Source organism: Carex rostrata, chromosome 1 (genome assembly GCF_964058835.1).
Source record: "Carex rostrata chromosome 1, lpCarRost1.2, whole genome shotgun sequence".
Lineage (NCBI taxonomy): Eukaryota > Viridiplantae > Streptophyta > Magnoliopsida > Poales > Cyperaceae > Carex > Carex rostrata.
Window position 1 is genome coordinate 20,483,381 of NC_135918.1, and position 24,526 is coordinate 20,507,906.

Below are 24,526 nucleotides of genomic sequence, written 5' to 3' on the forward strand. Positions count from 1 at the left end.
ATATCTCCATATTTGATCTATTGTTCCGACCAATTCTTGTACCAAAATCTGCGTTTTAAACCACCAAATCGCGTATTTTACATTGAATATCCATAGAATGTGGTACTGCTGCGATTTCATTCTTATTTTGCAGAAAACGGGCGAAATCAGGGAAGTTATTGAATTCTGAGACTCTGACGCAACCCTCATCACATCTGACGCGACCCTCATCAGAGTCGATGCGGGTAGCATCAGACTTGACGCTGGTCGCATCGCGAGCTTCCAGAGCAGACAGCAAAGGCCCAGAATTGAAGCACTCGTTTTGAAATGTCTATAAATAGACCACCCCTGCTACTAGGGAGGGAGTTCCGAATTTGAAGATTCAAAACCTCAAGAATTGGAGTGTTGATCAAGAAAGAAGAGAGAGATTGGAGATCGCTTGGAGAAGAAGAGAAGATTGCAAGATCCTCTCCAATCCACCTTGGATCTTCGAGCTTCATCATGATCTCTTCTCTTCTCCCCTCTTTTATGCTTTCTTTTATCATGTTTGAGTAGATCTTTAGTTCCTAGGGTTAGGATGTAGTCTCTAAACTTTGCTTTTGAATTGCATGTTGTTTTGATCTAAGTTTGAACTTTTGTGATTCTTTGTTTGAGTATTCATTTGATTGCTTGATTGATTCTTGATTGTCTACTGTTAGATGTCTATAGCATCTCTTCTAGTACTTTGACCTTGATGTTTCTTGCAATTGTGATTGAGTATTTGAGGTAGATCTAAGATCAATAGTAGCCGAGAGGTGAACTTTCCATTATCGAAAGGTTGTGGATACCTCTAGCAAACCAGACAATCAATTTAGGTTAGATACCAGTAGGTGAGAGCTACAGGTTGAAGCCTCGCACAAGAAATCAACTTAGATACGAACACATGTCAGCTCAGCTCGAGGGCCAAGCGACCCGCATCAGAGATGATGCGAGTCGCGTCATACGGGTCGCATCAGAGATGATGCGAGTCGCATGACAGGTCCAGAGAGGGCAAAGTTTGGGATGAAACCTGAAACCCTGGGAACGCCTTTTATCATTGTTCAAAACCAAAACCTTTAATTGCTTTCATTTACTAATTGAATCGTCACTTGAAATTAGGAAATATAAACAAACCAAACCCAACCTTTTACACTTCTAGTACCTAACTCAGATTAGTAGGAATTTAGAGTCGAATTATACCGTCCCTGAGGATCGATACCTTATTATACTATACGGATAGGATTGTGCACTTGCAGTCTTAGACGATAGTTGATTCAAGGTTTTAAACTGGTACAACTAGCTGTACCTGAAACTTTGTAGCATACTTTTGTAAGCGAACAGTGCACATATGTTTGTTGGCTTTTGGAGCCCTCGACTTGCATCTGTTTTACTAGATTTGTAAAACATACATAATTGCATTTTACAGTTTTTCTTTTTGAGACATTGTGCAGGCTCATGACAATTGAAGATTCAATAAATACACATCGAGGATGAATTAATGAACTGCAATATAATATCGAGGATGTGGTCATGAAGCACAAGATATTGGATAGCAAAAACATAACTCAAGATTAAGGACAATCAATCTGTAAAATTGGTAAAATAAGCTTGAGACTGACCTAAGTGAGGCCTATCGTTGCAATGGTCCAGAAACCATTGCAACAAAATAAATAAATTCACAGAATTCCTGCGCCGAAATAAATCAATATTAACTGACGCAGAACGGTTGACAAGACAGAGACTTCCGTTATGGAGACTGTTATAACGGTCCTCTATCGTTGCAATCCAAACTAGTTCAAATTACCCTACCGTTGTAACGGTCAGCACCAAATACTTCCTTTTTATCAGCTCTCTATAAATAGAAGCTATACCAAGGTTTGGATTGACACTCTAGCCGCCCTCAACTTCAATATTTCGTATTTTCTAGAGAAAGCCATTGTTGCTTGTGCGCTTAAACTTCAATATTCACAATCAATTCAACAACTCCTAGAGTGATCATGCGTGATCAAATCAATTACTACTTCGAGCCTTGTGCTCACCTAGCAGTCATTGAGTCATCGCGAATCAGATTGTCTTCCTTTGAGCATTTAGTGCTCCTGTTCGGGCCATGTGACTTCCCAGAAGATTGTAAGGACTCACGGTTCCACTTTGTAATCCTTTCTCATTGGGTAAAGAAAGGCACGCCATCTTGAAAGTCGCGGGCCCCGAAGACGTAGGCGTTAGTGCCGAACTCCGTAAAAATTCTCGTGTCAAGTGTATCTAAACTCTACTATTTACTTTATTTATTTTACATTTCAGTTTAAAACAAAGTTATTCTAAGTTTCCATCAAAAATAACTGTACAACACACTAGTACTTTATAACTTAGATTAAAAATTATAAAAAGCTCTATTCACTCCCTCTAAATGCCTTTGAAACCAACAATGTTTTCATGAGTTCAACTTTGAAGCTGTGGTCACCATTCTCCATCATAAGGTGTATACATGCTCCTTTTGTTCTAAGAACCTTAGACCATTCTCCATCATAAGGTGCATACATGCTCCTTTTGTTCTAAGAACCTTAGACTAGATCTGAGTCTAGGTCATATCCTGAAGTATAATACATGCAACCCATTTTTATTATTATTTTCCTTTAAAAAAAACTTTTTGGTATTTATAGCAACTAGGAATTAATTGGGACAAGGGGTAGATAACTTCATGTCATTCATCACTGAGGCCTCATCTTATGAGTTGTTCTTAATATTATACTTTTGTTGCCGACAACCTTAAAAAAAATATATATTATACTTTTGAGTAAAGTTTATGCTTTTATTTCCTTTGTCATTTTCTATTTCTTTTTCTTTTTTCTTTTCTTTTTTTGATTAAAGTTTGGAAATGGGACCATTTTGTCAGCTGTCAATTGGTAATTACTATACCAGTTCTCCTACTTGAATTGCAAATGAATTACTATTGTGGGTCCTATGAATTGAACTTAATGTTGCCTGGGATGTAATGAATTAGTTATGCCATGCAACTTAATATTGACTATGTCCATTGGTTTTGTTCATTTGTTTTAGCTTATTATTCCATTGGTTTTGTTCATCTTAGCTTCACTTTTCATTATGGTTGTATCGTTATTTATTTTTTCATTGTGGTATTGTTCTCGAGATATTCTCATTCAACACGATTCATTTAGGCCCCAGTATTTTTTAGTTTGAGGCAATCGCCAAAGAATAATTATTATTTTATCTTCTTTTGGCTAAATTTTTGCTAACAAAGTTCAATCTTTTTTTTGGAAATATTTTGTTTAATGTTGATTCTTTGTTTACTTTAAAGTACAAAATTGTAATATTTTAACACATACTTGTGTATTGCCTGTCGGATATATTCTTAATTAATCAAATTCTTGATCTTATGATCTGTTAGAAAATAATTATTGTAATATGAAACAAATAACATATATCATGAGATGAGAGTAGGGGTGCAAACGGGTCAGATATTATCTGACCGTATCCGAAAATTTGATACAAATATCTGATATCCGAATATCCGTGCAGATACGAATATAGATATGGTTTTAAATTTTAATTATCCGTATCCGAATAGTAGATATATACTATATAGTTTAATATATATTATGAAAAAAATTATGTTATTCATTATTATAAAAAACGGACATCCGTATCTGTTTAATATTTGATCCGTATTCGTATCCGGGAAATAAAAACGGATACAGATAATGGTTTTACCATTATCCGATCCGTATCCAATTTGTTTGCACCCCTAGATGAGAGCATTAGAGAAAAATTAAACCCATTGCATGGAAATCCACATATATATTCACCAAAATATGACACAGCCGACGCTGAGAGACCTAGCTCGCTCTCAAACTTGGCAAAGGAAAGACTGAAAGACATATAAGAAACAAACTTGGATTAAGATTGTGGGTGGCTCTGAAGCCATTCATGAATAGCAGAACGAAGCACACGATTTGGAATCAGATCGTGATGTGGAAGTGACAAGTTGGTCATTGGAGATGTGTTATGACCTGTACTGAGCCACTGTTTTATTGCCTCTGCATCATATGTGAACCCATCTGCTGCAATACAAGGATCCTTCATCACTTCCTGATATATTGGACAGATGAAGTGTGATGGTATGCTCTCTTCCGCTAGTTCCACGTAAGTACAAGCAGCCTTCATCAAGGGTTCAACCACTACCCACACCTCATTAACAAGATCAGGCCGTTGGCTTCTAGATATCTCAACACATCTTAGTGCTATCTTTGCTAGCTCCTTAGCTTTCTCAAAGGGCCATGCCCCAGCTGACTCATCAATCACTGACGACAACATATCGTTACTCATTGCATCTTCCACTTGTCTTGCTATGTTCATTGGAGGCTTTCCTGTTAAGAGACGAAGGATAATGATGCCCAAGGAGTAGATGTCTGATTTTGGTGTCAGAATCCCAGTTGAATAATACTCAGGGTCATTGTATGATAATGTTCCTGATGGACGACTTGTTTCGTGGAAAGCAGTTGAGTTGGTGTCTGGCTGTTTCAGAAGGCGAGAAATGCCAAAGTCACTGAGTTTACTCACCAAATTGGTGTCAAGGAGAATGTTTCCAGGCTTGAGATCTCCATGGACTACTAGTTGGGGCTTGTTTGAGTGGAGGAAAATGAGAGCGAGGCAGATCTCACCGATGATGCGGGTGCGCGTGTACCATGTCAGAGGTGGGGTGTTGTTGGCACAGGTTAAACGATCCTCAAGGCTGCCATTAGATAAGTACTCATATACAAGTGCTGATACTTCTGAGCAAGCTCCTATGAGGTTTACTAGATTTGGGTGCCTCACTTTAGTGAGAATGGTAATCTGTAATTAAGGAAGGAAAATATCTTAAAATTATTTAAACAAAAATTTAACAATGTTATATATAATTATAAATATTAGGTGTAAAAAAATTAAGAGAACGCAACAACTTAATTAACTACCTCTTGTTGGAATTGTGATAATCCCTGTATGCTCTGGGAACGCAACAACTTAATTGCTACTGTGGTTCGACGAAGAGAACCTTTGTAAACGGGTCCAAATGCACCTTCTCCAATCTTCAGTGATTCACTAAAATTCTCAGTTGCTTGCTGCAGTTCTTGCAAGGAAAACTCTGAGTTCAATGCTGTAGAGGAGCCATAATGCATCTTTTCTTTTTGCATGCATAGCTCATTAACAACGAATTCCAAATCAGAAACTTGTTCTTCCAAGGCAAGCCTCCTCTCATGTGCCACTTGAATCTGGTTCAAATCTTCGTCTCTTTGGATTCTAAGGAGGTCAATCTCTTTCGTGATTTGTTCAATTTCTTCTATTTTCTTATGCTCGTTCTCTTCAATTTCTCGTCTTAATTGATCCTTTTCTTGCTTTTCCCTCTCTAAATTTTCCTTGAGATCTCTAATTTCTTGCTCTTTTTGCTGTGAATCCTTTGCTAGCTTGTTCTGCAATTTTAATTCATAAATTAAACACTAATATACAATTACAGCAAAAATGTATTTATTGTACGAAATTATTATTATTTTAAAAGCAATATTAGGAGAGAAGTCTTAAACTCATTACTACTAGGTGAGCCATTTTCTTGTGGGCCCCAAAAAATTCTTCAACCATCTTTTCCAAGTTGTCAGCTTTTATTGATGTCTCGTGAAGCATCAAACTTAAAAAAGCATCTACATCAATATCTCCCTAAGAAAGAAAACCTCAATCAAATAGTAAAAAAACTTGTCTTAATGAGACGAAAATATACAGAAAGCTCAGATTTATTTCAGTTTGTTCAATGTTTGGTGTGAAACTCAAGCAGGGCACCATGCTTGTGATCTTATTGTTAACTCTTTAATGTCCATATTTTCAGAAAACACAGAAAAAAGGTTCGCTCTTATGGTCTCAAAATACTCAGTTGGATTGCAAAGGTGAAATCTAAAGTGAATCAACAAACATTTTCTATAAAATGAGTTATATGAAATATAAAAAACGACAGTATCACCTCTTCTATTATGGACTCACTACTGGATCCGGAAGATGTGCTTGCCAAATTTACTACTGGATCCCTATAAGAAAGGTCATTCAAAATTCAGAGCTGAACAAATTTACTCTGCAAAAGAGTATGAAGAGCATAATTAAATGATTAACAAAACAACAAGTTATACCATACCAACCGTATAATTGTATATAGTGACCGATATAGTATACATAGATGCTGATTAAACTAGTGCTAGTTTGAAGCTCAAACAATTTCTTTGAATGCTTGTATTTATAAACTTGTCATTTTCTCATTTTTTTGGGTGCAGGTGGTGGACTTTGCCTTTCTTTTTTATTAAAAAGGAAATGTAATTTAACAGTTAAAAACTATCAAATAAAAGTGCAACTTTAATTATACCTAGTGAATATAAGGTTTCCGTTGGAGACAAACCACAGCTTGCACGACAGATTTGCTTCTCGCCTCACTTTGATTGCTGTCTCTGATGCCAGATCCGTCATATCACTTCAATTTGTAATTTTTAAAATTTTGCACGTCAGTTTTGGAGAATTGTGTTGTTTTCGTAAAACTCAAGAAGATGACATTTGTAATTCAGATTATTTTTTTGGTTTATCACAATACTAGTTAACTCATCCCCTTTTCATTTACAAATTGAGGTATATCGATCTATGATTTTGTGTCAGTACCTATTTGCAGTTGAACCCATGACAAGGTTGCTGATTCCATGTTTTGCAATGATTTGCACAACTCCATCAGCAATGTCATCTGCTTTGTGGACCAATTTTTCAACTTGAAACTGTGAACAAAAGGACAAACAAAATATCTATTATTATTACTCTGCTTCGAAAATTCCTCTTTTCATGGAAAACTAAAGAGGATAGAAGTTAAAAAAAAAGGGTTGTGGAAAACAAAAATAAAATGATACAATGCACCTTGTATGTAGCACAGAGTTCCATAACCAAATCCATCTGTAGAGACTCATTTATCCAATGACTATCCGGTAATTCTGTTTGTCATAATTTGTAAACAATCAGCATTGGTAATATACCATGCAGGGGCGAGCGCAGGATTTCTGCTAGGGAGGGGCAGGAATTGGGTTCAAATAGCTTATATGATTCAAACCCATTAACTAATCGGATACTAGATAAAAAACAATCAACATAATAAAAAACAATAAAAATAACATACTCTTACATAACAAAAACAACAAAATAATATCATTTTACTTATTAAAAAACAACAAAGTTGGTCCAAATCCGTAAATTTCTATAAAAACAACACAATTTCTCATTAACAGTGCTTTTGAACTGGTATGATGAGATTTTTAGTTCCAGGGAGGAGCAAAACAATTTCTAAGGATGGACAAAGTGGTACCAAACTTATATTTTTTCACCGAATTTCAAAATCCAGGGGGCGGCGGTTGCCCCCCTCTGGCTCAAGGTGATACCATGGTTTGAAATCTCAATCTCTCTAATATGATTAGTACTTGTTAACTATACGTTCAACACAGAGAATAGAATAAAGGTATAATATATAGGTACAAACCTTCCAAAGGTACAGTGATGACACGAATGATGATGATTTTTGTTTTATCCTGGGAGAAATAATTAAGAACCCATAACAAAAGAGATAATTCATCCTCATCTGTCTCAGGCAATACAACAAACACCTTATCTGAATTATTATTATACTGTGCTGCCATCAAAACTCAACTAAGAGAGAGTAACAGAGACCTGATCAGCAGTATAGAAAAGGATTACAAATTTGTTAAGTTAATAAAGTCAATTTATCAATTTATTTCTCAAACAAATAATATACCATTTACATTGTTTTGTGAAGCTTTAGGCGTTAATTGAACGCAATATTGAATCTAAAACTCACCTTAATAAATTTCTATAACATGGATGTATGTCTCTAGGTGGTCAACAGAACATCGATCTGGTGATGTTAACTTATAGATATCATTGATTTCTAGGGTTTTAGCTTAGAATAAAGAAGGAGAAAGAAAGAGCCAAAGAGGTTTTAGAGAATTTTTCTTCTCTCCCACAGAGACCTCAACCCTTTCTATCAGAATCTTTCAAATTTACAAATTAGTCCTTACTTTGTGTAAATTATAAAAGCATCCTTGAAGTTCTAATAAAACATAAAAAGGAACAACAACTCTGTTTCTCGAGTAGAACTAGGGTGTTCTTAAGTTCACCAAATCTCTTTGTGAACTCAACTCTAAAACCTATCGAGTTGTCTTCAAACGATAAATCCAAATTGTTGAAATCCTTTTATATTATGAGTGATGCATCTACATGCAAAAAATTTTAAAGTTCAAATTAATTTAGTATAGAGTCAAGTGATCAAAATTAGAAGGTTTACAAATTAATTTTAATGCATTCATTTTTTGGTTGTCTTTTGACCACTTGACACTATACAAAATTAATTTAAAATTTTAAAATGCAGATGCATCACTCATAAAGTAGAAAGATTTCAACAGTTTAGATTCGTCGTTTTGAAGACAATTCGATAGATTTTAGAGTTAAGTTCACAAAAGAATTTGGTGAACTTAAGAACACCCTAGTTCTACTCTATACGTATATATTTGAATTATCATAAATTCTCGATTACACGATTACCTGTTGGAAAAAGTTTAGTACGGAGGAGTAATTACAAAAATTGGTGAGTTGCAGAAGAATATATTTAAATTTTATAGTGAATGGATATGATCAAATCTCAGGAGCACTACAGAAGGAATCTTAATCAAGATTGAAGAACCAAGCGATGGTGAAATTAACCTGTCTTTTAAATCTCCACTCGATATGGTTGTAAACGAATCAAACAAAATCAAACTTATTTTAATTTGAGTTTGAATAAGATTCGAACCGAACTGGTTTGATTTGTTTAAAAAAAAAACTAATTTTGAATCAAACTAATTTCTCTTAAAAACGAAGAGTAAGAGTTTAAAATTATGTGGAAGAAAGCAGAGTAGGTTGGATGGACACTACAACTGTCTGATCGATGTGCTTAAAATTCATACAAAAAAAGGTTTCATAGCGGAGGTTCACGAATCCAAAATAGATGGAAAGCTCATCGGACTTGCACTTGCACTTTCTCTGTAATCTGTATGGAATACCAATCACATTAATTAGTTGTATGGTATTGCCACATTAATTAGATTACTCGGACAATGGAATTAATTCCCTGGCCTGGCCTGGCCCGCCTGGCCCTCACAATGCCACATTGGATTCTATTTTAATGCTTAGTACCACCTTGAGGAAGTTGAGGAGTACAAATCATTCATTCATTCCATGATACTTGCACAAAAGCAACCAAATTAATTATTTAATTTAATTTAATTTAATTAAAGACGCGATCCATTCCCACTTCCCAGAAATTAATTAATTATTTAATTAAAGACGCGAGTGGTCACTCCTCTTTAATATTTCATTGTGTGTGTCTGTATTATAGTAAATGTTTAGGCTTGTGGTACGTGTATAGCTGGTACTAACTTGACTTGACAGTATCGGCATTCGGCAATGTTGGGAAAGGGGAGGTACTACAATTGACTAGGAAAATATTATAGAGTTGTTGTACTCAAAGATTAATAGCTTGATTTCCTCTCACGACTTCATAGCTTCTCCACATCTGAAAAAAATAGTAAAATTTTTCAAACAAACAGTGATTTACTATATATCACTTTTATTTTAAATTTTCAATTAAATTACACATCTTTACTCTCTTTTTTCTCTGCTTTTGATCTTTCTCATTTGACCCTGACCCACCTTTTCTTTTTTCCTTCACTTTACTTTTTTTTGATTCTCTGTCTGACTGTCTCCCCCTACCCTTCTTAATTATGTTCTATTGATTGAATATTAATTGTGGTACAGGTACTGGTACTGACTACTGACTACTGACTGAGAAAATCATACTTCAATTAATGGCGATGATGATCAAATTACCTGACTACTTACTCATCCTCCTATTCCTATTGCTGCTCGCTCTTCTCTCTCTCCTTTTTTGTTCTTCTTCAGGGACAGGTAGCTGCTCGCTCTCTGACTTTGAATGAAATGAAACTCTTTAAGAAAAAATATGTTTTGGGTTTTGGGTTTTGGTTTCAAGATTACTTACTATATATATGTGTAACAATTAATTATGTGATTATGGTTTCAGTTTCTTTTTCTGACACAACAACAGTAACACTTCATTTCAATTTTAGGACTCAGTCACTCTCTCATTTACCGGCATCATGATCCAATTCCAAGTGATTTCAGACTCTTTCTCACAAGCTGGTTTTTCTTGTTTGAAAACCCGAAGCCCAAAGACCATGGCACTACCAGACAAGCATCCACTGCAACTCCAAGTCCACCGAGGAAGCTTCTTCACAGCGTCCGAAAACCCGATTCCATAACCAACAAAACCACTCCTATAACTACTGTACCGGCTTCAACTAATCAGGTCCCATACAAAGCCCCACCTACTAGTACTGTCTTAGGTCAGACTTGGTGTGTAGCTAGACCAGATGTGTCAGAAGCCGCACTGCAAGATGCACTCGACTTTGCATGTGGTATTGGCGGTGCAGATTGTACTGCACTTCAATTTATGAACATTTGTTACAATCCAAACACTCTTCGAGCCCATGCTTCCTATGCATTTAATACTTATTACCACAGAAACCCAGTTCCATCTAGTTGCAATTTCAGTGCAACAGCTATGCTAGTAAATGTTAATCCAAGTAAGAATTCAATTAAATCCACCTTTTCCTTCAATTATCTTACAAGTTACAACCCATTTTTTGATTGATTCTACAAAACACTAATATTTTGGTTCTGATGTCCTTTTCAGGTTCATTGAATTGCACTTATCCATCAAGGTAGAAAATTTGTCAATTCCAAAATTTAATTAGATTACAAAGAGAAACAAAAAATATAATATTGTCATATCCATTGTATCTGTGTTTTAGCTCAGTTTCAAGTTACAATCCCATGGAAAGGGGCGCTGGCTCAGATAATGAGTTGCCAGAGGTAAATGCTGACGACTCTGGCTCAAGTGCAGTTGGATCCGATATTCCAGTGATGAGTTGTAGCAATTTTAGTGCAAATCCGGCCGCTATTGCACCCTTCATCTTTGTTTTCACCGTAGTTCACATTCGGAGTCACATCTAAGAATTCATGGAGTGAATTGTATGAATTTGTACCAGTGAGGCCTTGTATAAGATTCATACAGGGAAATCACACACAATATGTACTGGTACCAGATAGCAAAATTGCACATAATTTAAGAATATCAAATTATTTGCGAGTAATCAATTGTTAACTTGGTGAGTCTGTGATGTTTTGGATTGAGAGATGGATATTAAACAGAATTAATAGAGGTCTCATGTTTTTTTTTTTTTTTTTTATTTCTTCTTCCTTTTTGTCAGTCATGCTTATATTATATATAGAACGTACGACCTTCAGAATTTAAATTCAACGGATTGTTTTTAGACATGGATATTTGCCAATAATTATATATATATAAAAAAAAAACTTTTGTTCCAACACAGCATATAAACATAAGGGTGATTCAAAACCAAATATTTCTGTGTATATATAACACAAATGGAACAAAAGGATGATGTAAATTGTTTGGCTCAAAAATGTTGGGGTTTAGCAACTATTTGTAATATGAATACATAGACTCTACAGCTATATATTAAATGCTCAAAATAGAAATGCCTCTCTAAACAGAAACTATATATTGCACAAAATTAGTTGACAGCAATAGCGTTTTGAATTAGTAGTGTTTATGCTGAGACGCGGGAAGATGAGAGAGGAGCGGTTGAGCGAGGGTTGCGGGGCCCAGGCGTCAGCAGATTTACTAATTAAGGCATGCTTTTCTGTACTCCACTCTGTTTCTTGCCTAGTTCTCCCTGACCCCTAATTTTGGCATGTGTTTGAGGCTCTGTGCATTTTCGCTGAGCTATCTCCCCTTTCTCCATTTTTTCTCTTCCCTTTGCCCCTTTCGTTTCTCTCTTTTGCACTTCAGTCCTTACCATTTTACAAGGCGAGAAACAGAGGGCATTGTTTTTCTACCTTTTGTACCGACCTACCCACCCGGTACGCATGAAACTTCTATGCATTTTGTTGGATTTTGAGTTCCTTGTAAATTATGCAACTTCACAATTTCTTTGTTTTTCTTTCTTTTGTTTAACAGGGTTGCAGAGGGAGAGAGGGGGTTGGAGAGAGAGAGAGAGAGAGCATTTTAAAAAAACAAGTGCATGCCTCCCTTAGTGATGTACATGTTGATTTGATATATATAGATAGATTCACATGGAAAGACTGCATAATGACAATTTGCCGGAGGATTCCCGACATGACCCCAAATTTTCCTCTTCCTCCTCTACTTCCTCAGCAAGCTCTGAGGAACAAGATCTCTTCCAACTGGATCACAAAGAATCGCCCATCTCTCACGAATTGACAGAAGAAACAAAAAAACCGGCAGCTGTCAGACTGCCCCCGAGAGCACCATCAATGTCTCCCTCCTCAAGTACCCCCAAGTCACCAATGATGAACGGGTATGACCCAAACCGCATCCCAGCAGAGGTATTCAGCCATGCAAAGTCCGGTAGCCCAGGTGACTGGAGTGTGGCCTCGAATGAGTCTCTTTTCAGTATCCACATGGGAAAGTCTCAGGAATTGACAGCCTACTACCAAGCATATGCCGATTATGCACTTTATCCACCCATTGACTCGAAGGAGGAGGAGAAGGAGAAGGATGGGTGCACAACTGTGGGGGATGTGAAACAGCCCCCTCCCCCTGTGAAGGGATTGGGAGAAGAAGACTTGAGAAATAGCATTTCGGGTCATTCGACCGATGGCAGCATTGCCAGTCACCAGTCCTTTGCCTTTCCCATGTATGCATCCTGCTCTCTCTCTCTCTCTCTCTCTCTCTCACACACACATAATCATACGCACGAATGCATGTATCGGTATTGGTTGTCTTGACTTTAATATATAAACCAAGGTTATAACCACTTTGAACTGGTACGTACCAAGCTAGAAGTAACCATACTGGTTGGATCTGGTACCAATAAATACCATGAGAAAAGAATAGCATATAATTATTTAATAAAATCATGCCAGATAGCTGCAATGGGTTGGGAACATTGTATCTGATTAGTTACACATTATCATCTTATACTGTCATACATAACATAATACAAATTTTGCAACTTCAAATTAACAGACTGACGAATGATGCAAAGAATGGGTCATTAAAAAATGAGTTGGTGCGGCATCAGACACCAACTGTTGAACAGATGCAACCGCTGGTGCCACCGAAGTCAGAGGCTCCAAAGGGAAAGGCAGAGCCAGCAACAGCAGCAGCAGCAGCAGCAGCAGAGAATAATAAAAGCAGTGGTGGTTGTTTTAGCTGCTTGCCTAGCTTTCCCTCATGCTGCTGCTGGGGTAGTAGTTCAAGCTAATCACTATGCAAATTAAATCTTGTACTTAATTCTGTGTTTCTCTCTCTATATATAGGCCTATACAATGAGATTTAACACTTGTAAAGCATTTTACTCGTTTCTTCCTTAGTAATATAGGATTCTGTGTAACATTGAGAGTAATTTTCTAGAGCTTTTACTTGCAGTCTCTTGCAATTGCTTCATAAGAAACAACGTACTTGTATCCGACACTACGGTTGACATGCATGATTTCACCTTTGCACTAAATGGAATTTGGTCGATTTTTTTTTTTTTCCTTTTTTTTCATTAGCTCTGGCAATTTTAGGAGATCTCAGATATTTGGTTCTGGATTGGGTGGGTCCACAAACCCCCCCCACCCACACACACAAAGCTGAAGTGGCAAACCGACCAACAATCCAGGCTCGACCAATCCCTCATTACCTTCTCAATCAATCATAGTAATTATGTATTAACTGTTCAAATTAAAAACAGGTGCATAAGATAGCATCCATGGAACTGTCACCTAGGATAACTGTAACATACAATGCAGATATCATTCATTAATTCCTACAGCATGCACAGGTATCAGAGAATCAATGCCAGTACACAAACTCTATCCAGTTCACTGGCTACAGTTGTCAGCTAAGCTTACTAAGCCAGAAAACAAAGATCACAGAACTAAATTTAAAAAGTTTATGCATCCAACAAACTTTAATTGACAACTAAATTCAGAGGAATAGGGCAAGTAAAAAAATTCAAAGCAGGCCACGACGCCTCTTGTAATCACTGATAGAGAGAGTGAGGGGGTGGCGCTTGCCGTCAGACTCTGGCACCTTGCGGCCGATAGTTATCTCCTGCCTCTGCCTCCTCAGGAGCCGGCCATTGAAGACGCGGTCAGCTGGGGTGCTGCCTAGCTGCTGAAGCTTCGTCAGATCAATGCGCACTTCAAAGTTGTGCATCTGGTACATTGCTGTTCCCGGGTCCACTGGTGCTTTTGTATCCACCAACTTCCCCTCCCCTGCAGCTGCCTCCTGTGCTGCTGCTGTCTCTGCCATTCCCTTAACACCGCCATCTGTCTCGACATTCACACTCGACCCCTCCCCATCTTTCTTTGACATGTAATAGTTCGTAGACCGGGTCCACCTCCGCGAGAATGGGTCGTACCCGGCTTCTCCTGCCTTGAGACCCGTGTTCACTGGCTTCATCTCTGATGCATTCTTGAAGTTCTCTGCACGGTTCCGGCGGTTCATCTCTGCCAGCCTGGCAGCCTTCGAGTCAACCTGCTTTGGCTGCATCTGCCCCATGTTCAAACAGAAAAAAAATGTGAGCAAAAATAACAAAATTGGGCCTTCAAAAGCTTCATCGAATAGTTTGCAACTGAAAACATTTTTCAACCATAGAACAAAGACTGAACTCATCTGTAAAGCAACAATAACAAAATCACCCTCACAAAGATCAGAAAATATTAGTTAAGACTGTCATTAAAACTTGGAAACCTGCAACATAGTTTACTATTTCACTTTTTTGGACAATCCAATACAGGAAGGGAGAAAGGAAACAGTCAAAACAGTGAAGCAATGCCATTACAGTGAATCCAACAGCTCGGGCTACATTTAGTCCTGTCCTGTCTAATAAATATCCTCCTCCTATATCAAGAGAATGTAAGTACTGGTTTGAATTGAATCGATGCCAATCATGCCCCTGATGATAACAGCAGGGTTTCCTATGATTTATTTTGAATTGTTGTGTGTTTTTTATTGTACAGTAGGCTTCTCAGTACCATAAAGTACTATCAGAAAGAATCTAAAAGCAAAGATCAAAGAGTAACAGAAAAGAAACATCAAAAGTTGCTTCAAAATACAACAAATTGCACTAATTTGAGCTATGTACTTTATAAGTTCTCAAATTGCCAGAAGGGTTTATTAACATATTTCCAAGGATTGTAAGTATTTGCTTGAAACAAATTTGCATAAGAATGTGCATTTTCATTTCAGTCAACACAACAGTTGACTTTTATTCAAGTTTGACAGAGCTGAACTAATCAGGTCATATTTCCTTATTCATTGATCTAAAAATTCTGGAAAAATCAGATTAAGTGCATTTAAGTATTGTTTATATGATGCACGAAAGTCAAATCAAAATTCAAGAGGACCTGAGAATTATAAATTATTTTCTAAATTGGACAGATTTGCCCCTAGCTGGAATTTTTGAGGTTTTCCTTTGATTTTTGCAAACATGTTACTCCTTATTGGATGCACATCTAGAATAACTACAATGGCCAAATCCCGATTTGTCTTATTAGAATAACCAAATTCCACGTTTTGTAGGAATAGCCTTTTCTAATAAGACAAATGGTTTGGATTCCTTATTCTAGCTATTTAAACCCAACCAAATGTAGAATAGCCTAACTCCAAGAATAGCCTATTCTCACTTCATCCAAACATATTGCACATTATACTTACTGATACCATGAATCAATATTAGAGGAAGATTAGAGAAAATAACACGCAGCTAACAACACAAAAGTATTGACTATTTTCAAAAGGCATTACATCAACCATAAACAAGTTTTTATATAAATATGACAAAAGCATAAGGTTCATTCACAAAATATAGAGTTACACAATTAATTAGTGGAGTATATTGCTACAGTCGGGAAACTGTTGTTTTTAGCTTGCAATTCATTGAATTAGAGACATATCATCTTTGCAACCCATTCAAATTTCATTTACCTTGAAGGGAAAGATAGGAAATTTAATTGAGTCAAATCAGGGTTCAAATCATACATGTGATTTACACAGTCGAAGTCACTGTCAAATACATGTTGTTTAATCGACACATAGGTTGTATCCCTCTATGCGGCACCCTGACAATCTGATCTATATTCTGAACCGGTGTTCATACATACTCTTTAGACTGGTTTTTTTATCAATTCAGTGTCCCTCCAGAAAGCAAAGTGAGCAAATAAGTGACCTCAGGAGTTTGATGCAATTATCACTATTGAGAGAAAATTTGCAAATTGTGCCAGGAAACAACACTGATATTGGTTTTGATTTCTACAGAGATGAAAGAAAAGTAGAACAATGTTAAAGGCTCTAAATTGAAATGGTTCAAAATCTCTTTGGAGCTAGTTTAACAGAAGACAGCACAAAGCAGTCAAGAAGATAGAAGAAATAATTATTGCTAGCCATCTCTAGATCAAAATCGAACAAGTGAAAATAGCAATTACAGCAACCTTGGTCATAATGCTCAGCCACATAGAAAATGAGAATAGGGATGGATTACCTGTTCAAGCTGGCGGAGGCGGGTGACAATACGATCAGCTTCAGCATCATCATGACGGGCTCGCGCAACCTCGAGCTCCTTTCTTAGGCGATCCTTCTCAGCTGCAACGTTCGCCGGCCGCAGGGTTGCTAACTTCTTCTCCTGTAGCAGCTGTTTCACAGTTTCCGCTGAGTACACAAAGTTCATTGCCCTCTGGATGGCTTCCTTCTTCTCCACCAATTCCTGACGACTTGGGATCCTCATTCCATTATTCTCAGCAAGCTGCCCAGAATTCATAAATCAAATTCAGCCCACAATTCATGAATCAAATTCTTCAATTCATAAATCAAGTTTGTTTACCTGAAGCCACTCTTGGAACTCATTCTCAAGAGGAGGAGAATCAGACACCTCGGCCATCTTGCACTTGTCTATGGATGTTTCAGTGCGGGTGACAAGAATGAGATACTTGTAGGTGGTGTAGTGCTCGAATTTATAGGTCTTGTCAGGATCACTGGCGTCAACGCTCCTGACCATATACAGCCTATACTTGCGCCGGCCGTCCTTGTGCTGGTGGATACCCACCCTGACAAAGCAGCCCGGCAGGAGATCCTCGAAAAACGGGTCCATAAACCACTTAAGGAGCCTAGATCTGAGGATGGTGATGTCCTTGATGTCCTCAAACTTGATAGGTTGCATGGGGCGCGTTGGGGAGTCTTCTGGAAGCTCATCGTCCTTGCGGTCCTCGCTGTCGCTCTTGCCGCCGTCACTTGGAGGGGTCCCTGGGCGGCGCCGTAGCGGGGGAGGAGACCTGCCAAGTAAAAAAACCCCTCAATTTAGTTCCATAAATCATAGCAATAGCTGACGATATTAATACCTCCTTATTGCTTACTTGGTGCATGTGACCACAGCCCTCATCTCATCTCCTAGGTTTTGTTCCATCTTGATTTAAGTGCTTTTGGTTGTGAGTTCGTAGAGGGGTGTGATTTAAGGGAATGCGGGATACACGGGATACGTGGGACGCATCAAAATGTCTCAAATGTAATATCAAAAGCATATTATATTTTGGAAAAACCTGGTGTGATTTAAATGCTGAGGAACTTTCTAAAAATAATTTCAAATGAAATCGAAAAGGCCACCAAAGCATTTGATTTGTACTGAAGCTGCCTTGTTTGGCATCTGAACCGATTACATGACAGCTGGGAGCTTACTTTGGCAACAAATGAAATGAATATTAAAGCATAAGAGAGAAAGGGAAGGTACCTGTCATGGTTGGCAAGACTGTCTCCACCGAGATTCCTGAGGCGGTTACGGTATCCCTCTGAATCTTGCTTGCGCTTGCGGCGGGCCAGCAATTCATCAAGAGCAATCCTTGCAGCTGCTGACTTCTCAGCTCCCCTCACTGATGTTCTCCCAGCACTGCCCCTCCCAGCTGTTGTTGTGGGTGGTGGTGGGGGGGAGCTGTCCCTGTCCCTGTCCCTGTCCCTCCTTCTGCCGCTGCCGCCTCCCCTTTCCCTTTCCCTTTCCCTTTCCCTTTCCCCCTTGCCTTCCTGTGCTCTGGCCATGGCCAACTCCTTGAGTTTTTGGTCATCGCGTTTAGTGCTCCTCTCAGCCAGGATCATCTCCCGCTGCAACTCAGTCATACCCTGCAATTCCTCCTTGTCGTCCTCATCCTTATACAGGTCCGACCCCACTGACGGTGCACTGTCAGAATCACCCCCGTCTGACGAATACTCCTGGTGCCGCTTTTTCAGTGGCACTTGTGACCCTGAAGGAAGAGGCTTCTTTTTGTTGTATCTTGAGGCTTCTTCATCAGAATCGCTGGACCTATCAGAGTAGGAGTCCTGGCGTCTCCTTCCATGCGGATGCGGTCGGCCAGAGGAGGAGCCACCCGTCCGCCCTGCAGCTTGCAGCAGTAGGTTTTCCAGTTCGTTCTTCATTCTTCAAAGGAGCCCGGCCTCCTTTATGCAACAGTTAATGAACGGATTTCCATTAGAAATGGTTAAGCCTATAGACTTGATCCATGTCCATCCAACATAAAATAAAAAATAAAAAAATTCTAAGTTTTACATACATTGCTGAGAAATCTATTTGGTACAGTTTGCTGAAATAAACCAGAAAGCATATAAAATACCGTTAATTGTCAAACCCTTTTTTTTTTTTTTTTGAAAAATAAATAGCAGGTGAGCTGTCTATTTCCATTAGAAATAGAAACATACAAAGTCTAAGCCACTATAACATATTACTTAAAAGTAAAGTACCTCTTTGACCCCCAAATCGAATGCATATTTGATTTTTGCAACAACTAATTTAATTTTCTAGTTCCTCTTTGCAGCAACTAACTTCATATACCGAATCAGAGAGAGGGAGCGCTTACCAACAATGGAGAAGAGAGAGGCGGTCGAACGCCACAACTCCGCCTCGCTCCGGTTCGTCCGGTCTGGTGCTTCAATTTGAGAGAGTACAACTATAATTAACAAGGGTTTTCTCTCTCACACACACAAACACATTACTGACATACTGACAAGTGGGTCCATTATGTAAGTAGAGATTAATTTATGGGCTGGGCTGGGCTGGGCTGGATAAACCAACAACATTGCCTCGTCTGATCCAATTTATTTATGGGCTGAGATGGATTGGGCTTGAAAACAGTGATGAAGAAGGGAAATTAACCATGTAAATAAAAATCCAAAAGGGGCAATTAATTTGATAGTCTGAATTGCGAAAGGTTAGAAAAAGGGAATATTCTCATTCTCATATACTCATATAGTCGAGTTTATATATATATTAAGGATATAAATAATGAACCATAATGGTAAGAGATAAGGCTCAGATTTGTGCCAGCTCCATTCACCGAGAAAGAACGACATGGAGATATGGAGCATTAATTAATTAATTCACTCATTCATTAATTAATGCACTAATGACAAGTCAACAGTCAGCACTCCGCCTCCCCATTACTGCTACTGCCCACCAAACTTCTTATTTTATTTTATTTTTAAATACATCCACAATTAATCTAGCTCAATATATATAGAGAGAGATATGCTAATAAACAATCGATTGTTTCTGAGGTTCCGTACAATTAAGTCGTTTTTCGATTTTTAAAGACCCAATGATCGATTCAAACCGTTCGATGTGATCTCCATATTAAAATGGGTTTGGAGACCAAATTTTATATTTTTCTAAATTTTTTTACTATTTATTAAGCCACTTTGAAAACCGCTGATCCAACGGTGGCTTAACAAAACAGTAAAACTAGAAGCCACCATTGGATCAGTAGTTTTCAAAGTGGCTTAATAAATAGTTAAAAAAATTAGAAAAATATAAAATTTGGTCTCCAAGCACATTTTAATATGGAGATCACATCTAACGGTTTGGATCGATCATTTGGACTTTAAAAATCGAAAAACGACTTGGTTATACGGAACCTCATGAACAATCGATTGTTTATTAGCCAATATCTCTCTCTCTCTCTCTCTCTATATATATATATATATATGGGCTATGGTGCATTGCAATGCATGGAGGGGTTTGTGCATTGGACCATAAATCTAAAATTCAAAATCCAAATGGCCGATCCAAACCGTTCATCTTGTTCTCCACATTAATATGTGCTTGGAGTCCAAATTTTATATTTTTCTGAATTTTTTTACTATTTATTAAGTATTTTAGAAAATTGTTGATCTAACGGTGGCTGCTGATTTTACTGTTTTGTTAAGCCACCGTTGGATCAACAATTTTGTAAAATACTTAATAAATAGTAAATAAATTCAGAAAAATGTAAAATTTGGTCTCCAAGCACATATTAATATGGAGAACAAGATGAACGGTTTGGATCGGTCATTTGGATTTTAAATTTTAGATTTATGGTCCAATGCACAAATCCCTTTATGCATTGCAATGCACCATAGCCCATCTCTCTCTCTCTATATATATATATATATATGAGATGAGCTATGGTGAATTGCAAAGTAAAGTGACTATTTTACATCACACAATATCTTTTTTTTTTTAAAGTTCAAATAGCCGATTCGAACCTCCCAACATGTTCTTCATAATAAAATATGCTTGGAAACTAAATTTTACATTTTTTTTGGAATTTTTTTACTATTTATTAAGCCACTTTGAAAATATGAAAATCCATGTGAACAGTAAAAATTTCTGGATCACCGGATTGGCGATTTTCAAAGTAGCTTAATAAATAGTAAAAAAATTTCAAAAAATATAAAATTTGGTCTCCAAGCACATTTCAATATGGAGATCATGTTGAGCGGTTCGGATTGACATTTTGAATTTTAAAATCGCAAAATATGAGTGTGAAGTAAAATAGTCGCTTTACTTCGCAACTCACCGTAATTCATCTCTCTCTCTATATGTATAATATAAGACCACTTTTACTTAATTTTCTTTTTCTTAAATAAAAAGGTTCGCCTCTAATGTGAGCAGCAACAATAACACTCATTAAGAAATTAATTTAATTTCAATATGGAAATATAATTAATTTACATAGCATGAAGTACGTGTAACATATATAACGTAACTAACGGTCGATTGAAAAAAAAAAAAAAGCACCACTTCAGGTACGCGGTTAGATAGTGTGAAGGGAATCATATGTGTGTGTGTACTCTTAATTAATTATATAAATTTGTGTGCTTTGAATTAATATATAGATAGATAGTAGTGTAAATAAAATTAATTAATTAAATGTGAAGCTAGCTAGCATGTGCCCCCAACCCCTCTCGCGCAGAGAAGCCACACCTCACGCGGATCTTGCCTCTTTACCGCTCTGTCTTTAATTTCATTCTCTCTCTCTCTCTCCCTCACACACACATTTAATTAAAGGGAAATACATTGAACTTAGTTACGCTACCTAGCTATAAGATCGATGGATGTATAAATGTCGTCCCAAGGCATGAGCATGTCAAAACTCATCATTAATTAGCTTCATCATCTTTATATATACATAGATACATATATATTGAAGAGGAAAGCAGGTAGCAGCGCGAGGGTTGTATTAGCGCTAGCTAGCTAGCTTAATTAAGAGCTAAATTAAGGTCGTTTAATTCTGTTACGAGAAGAGAAGAATAATGACATGGACATGGCCATTTAGAAAGCCAAAGACGACACCATCTTCGTCTGCTCCGCATGACTCCAACAACTCCAAACAACCCAAAGGTAATTCAATTCATTAATTCCTTAATTCCTTAATTCCTTACTTCATGCATGCATGCATGCATGCATGCGCTTAATTAATTAATTAATTATTTGCATTGCAATGTCCTAGACTTCATGACATTAATTCATTAATTCACACTAGTGGAAAAACAGAAATCAGGATCGGCCTATCTGGATCGGTTATATGGACACCCGATCCTAATAAGTATCTGGATCGGTTTATTTAAAAAAACCGATCCTAAAAACTATTCAGATCGGTTTTTAGTAACAACCGATCCTAGTTTATTACTATTAGGATCGGTTTTTTGTGGAAACGGATCCTGATACTATCAGGATCGGTTTTATTTTAGAACCGATCCTAATAGTTCAATCATTTGGATCAGTTTTTAGTAAAAACCGATCCTGATAGTATCAGGATCCGTTTCCAACAAAAACCGATCCTGATAATTAAAATATCTCAAATAAATCTTATTAATTGAAATATATCATAAAATAGCATCTGGATCGGGTCTATACATAATAACCGATCCAGATAACTTAAATACATATAACAAATTAAAATATATCAGAAAATAGCATCTGGATCGGTTTTTAGCAATAAAACCGATCCAGATACTATCAGGAACGGTTTTATTGCTAAAAACCGTTCTTGATAAATTTATTTATTTATTTATTTTTTTTTTTTTTTTTTTATAAAGGTAGCATTGTAAAACCTGGCCAGCTTTCAAGTATATTTTTTTTTTAAAAAAGAGGTTTATAATTGAATTAATTTCTTTAAAGATGTCAAATTAAAGATATTTAATTCCCTATGTACATCCTATATATGAACCGTCTGATAAAATTCGAATCAATATGGTCTTGGTCTAACCATATATATTTTGTTATCTCAGGTAATATGAATTCGTTTCCATTTGTTCATGACATCAATTAAGCAATTAATTTTATGGTATTAATTTATAAATAACAAATAAATAATTAAACAAACAATTATACAAACACAAACAAGTTGTTTATTTTTTTTTAAATAATCTCTGGTTATATATATATCTCTCAGATAACTTAAATACATATAACAAATGAAATATATATCAGAAAATAGCATCTGGATCGGTTTTTAGCAATAAAACCGATCCAAATACTATCAGGAACGGTTTTATTGCTAAAAACCGTTCTTGATAAATTTTTTTTTTTTTTTTTTTTTTTTTTTTAAAGGTAGCATTGTAAAACCTGGCCAGCTTTCAAGTATATTTTTTTTTTAAAAAAGAGGTTTATAATTGAATTAATTTCTTTAAAGATGTCAAATTAAAGATATTTAATTCCCTATGTACATCCTATATATGAACCGTCTGATAAAATTCGAATCAATATGGTCTTGGTCTAACCATATATATTTTGTTATCTCAGGTAATATGAATTCGTTTCCATTTGTTCATGACATCAATTAAGCAATTAATTTTATGGTATTAATTTATAAATAACAAATAAATAATTAAACAAACAATTATACAAACACAAACAAGTTGTTTATTTTTTTTTAAATAATCTCTGGTTATATATATATATCTCAGATAACTTAAATACATATAACAAATGAAATATATATCAGAAAATAGCATCTGGATCGGTTTTTAGCAATAAAACCGATCCAAATACTATCAGGAACGGTTTTATTGCTAAAAACCGTTCTTGATAATTTTTTTTTTTTTTTTTTTTTTTTTTTTTTTTTTTTTTTTTTTTTAAAGGTAGCATTGTAAAACCTGGTCAGCTTTCAAGTATATATATTTTTTAAAAAAGAGGTTTATAATTGAATTAATTTCTTTAAAGATGTCAAATTAAAGATATTTAATTCCCTATGTACATCCTATATATGAACCGTCTGATAAAATTCGAATCAATATGGTCTTGGTCTAACCATATATATTTTGTTATCTCAGGTAATATGAATTCGTTTCCATTTGTTCATGACATCAATTAAGCAATTAATTTTATGGTATTAATTTATAAATAACAAATAAATAATTAAACAAACAATTATACAAACACAAACAAGTTGTTTATTTTTTTTAAATAATCTCTGGTTATATATATATTTCTCAGATAACTTAAATACATCTAACAAATGAAATATATATCAGAAAATAGCATCAGGATCGGTTTTTAGCAATAAAACCGATCCAGATACTATCAGGAACGGTTTTATTGCTAAAAACCGTTCTTGATAATTTTTTTTTTTTTTTTTTTTTTTTAAGAACAACTTTGAAAATAAAATAGTATTAGAATCAGTTATTTCAAATAACCAATTCTAATACTATTTTTTTGTATATGGCATATGGTTCAATTATATGGTTGTTGTATATGTAATTAGTGTGGTGATTAATAGAATATATATATGGTTGTTGTATATGGCATATGGTTCAATTATAAATATTTTTTGATGAAAATTAATGTAATTTACATTATTAAAATTTATGTGATAATATAATTAGTTATTTGACATTGATATTTCATTTTGAAGTCATTTTGACTATTGAATTTTTTTATACAATCATGCATGATGCATCAATGACTTGTGCCATATAATAATATACATAGGACTTGAACCCTTGTTGTGTGGGGTTGTGAAGGAACGAATACGAATATTAGCATTTGGTCGATCGGAACCGTTA

The 24,526-nt window shown here is 36.1% G+C and overlaps 4 protein-coding genes across 7 annotated transcripts; 2 read left to right on the forward strand and 2 right to left on the reverse strand.

Annotated features, from left to right (window-relative positions):
- Positions 1-3,790: 3,790 nt before the first annotated feature.
- On the reverse strand, positions 3,791-8,008 carry LOC144563461 (U-box domain-containing protein 57-like). Its single transcript, XM_078312941.1, has 9 exons — positions 7,874-8,008; positions 7,538-7,725; positions 6,925-6,998; positions 6,679-6,788; positions 6,392-6,496; positions 5,999-6,062; positions 5,578-5,700; positions 4,965-5,459; positions 3,791-4,845 (listed from the first exon to the last, which is right to left on the reverse strand). Exons 2-9 carry the CDS (start codon positions 7,692-7,694, stop codon positions 3,910-3,912), a joined length of 2,064 nt encoding a protein of 687 aa, XP_078169067.1. The 5' UTR covers positions 7,695-7,725; positions 7,874-8,008; the 3' UTR covers positions 3,791-3,909.
- Positions 8,009-9,821: 1,813 nt separating this feature from the next.
- Positions 9,822-11,371, forward strand: LOC144563778 (uncharacterized). 2 transcript variants are annotated; one of them, XM_078313243.1, is made up of 4 exons: positions 9,822-10,017; positions 10,197-10,712; positions 10,823-10,850; positions 10,946-11,371. In XM_078313243.1, exons 1-4 carry the CDS (start codon positions 9,918-9,920, stop codon positions 10,986-10,988), a joined length of 687 nt encoding a protein of 228 aa, XP_078169369.1. In that variant the 5' UTR covers positions 9,822-9,917; the 3' UTR covers positions 10,989-11,371. The 2 variants fall into 2 exon arrangements, with proteins under 2 accessions (XP_078169369.1, XP_078169365.1); XM_078313239.1 differs by having other exon boundaries at positions 9,829-10,017; positions 10,941-11,371.
- A 108-nt stretch (positions 11,372-11,479) lies between these two features.
- LOC144563793 (uncharacterized) lies at positions 11,480-13,770 on the forward strand. The gene is made up of 2 exons (XM_078313252.1): positions 11,480-12,872; positions 13,205-13,770. Exons 1-2 carry the CDS (start codon positions 12,289-12,291, stop codon positions 13,440-13,442), a joined length of 822 nt encoding a protein of 273 aa, XP_078169378.1. The 5' UTR covers positions 11,480-12,288; the 3' UTR covers positions 13,443-13,770.
- Positions 13,771-13,950: 180 nt separating this feature from the next.
- On the reverse strand, positions 13,951-19,183 carry VIP5 (plus-3 domain-containing protein). Of its 3 annotated transcripts, none has more exons than XM_078312959.1 (5): positions 19,060-19,183; positions 17,946-18,640; positions 17,046-17,493; positions 16,707-16,967; positions 13,951-14,716 (listed from the first exon to the last, which is right to left on the reverse strand). In XM_078312959.1, exons 2-5 carry the CDS (start codon positions 18,620-18,622, stop codon positions 14,177-14,179), a joined length of 1,926 nt encoding a protein of 641 aa, XP_078169085.1. In that variant the 5' UTR covers positions 18,623-18,640; positions 19,060-19,183; the 3' UTR covers positions 13,951-14,176. The 3 variants fall into 3 exon arrangements, with proteins under 3 accessions (XP_078169085.1, XP_078169078.1, XP_078169095.1); XM_078312952.1 differs by having other exon boundaries at positions 17,946-18,643; positions 19,060-19,182; XM_078312969.1 differs by lacking the exon at positions 19,060-19,183 and having other exon boundaries at positions 17,946-18,656.
- Positions 19,184-24,526: the final 5,343 nt, after the last annotated feature.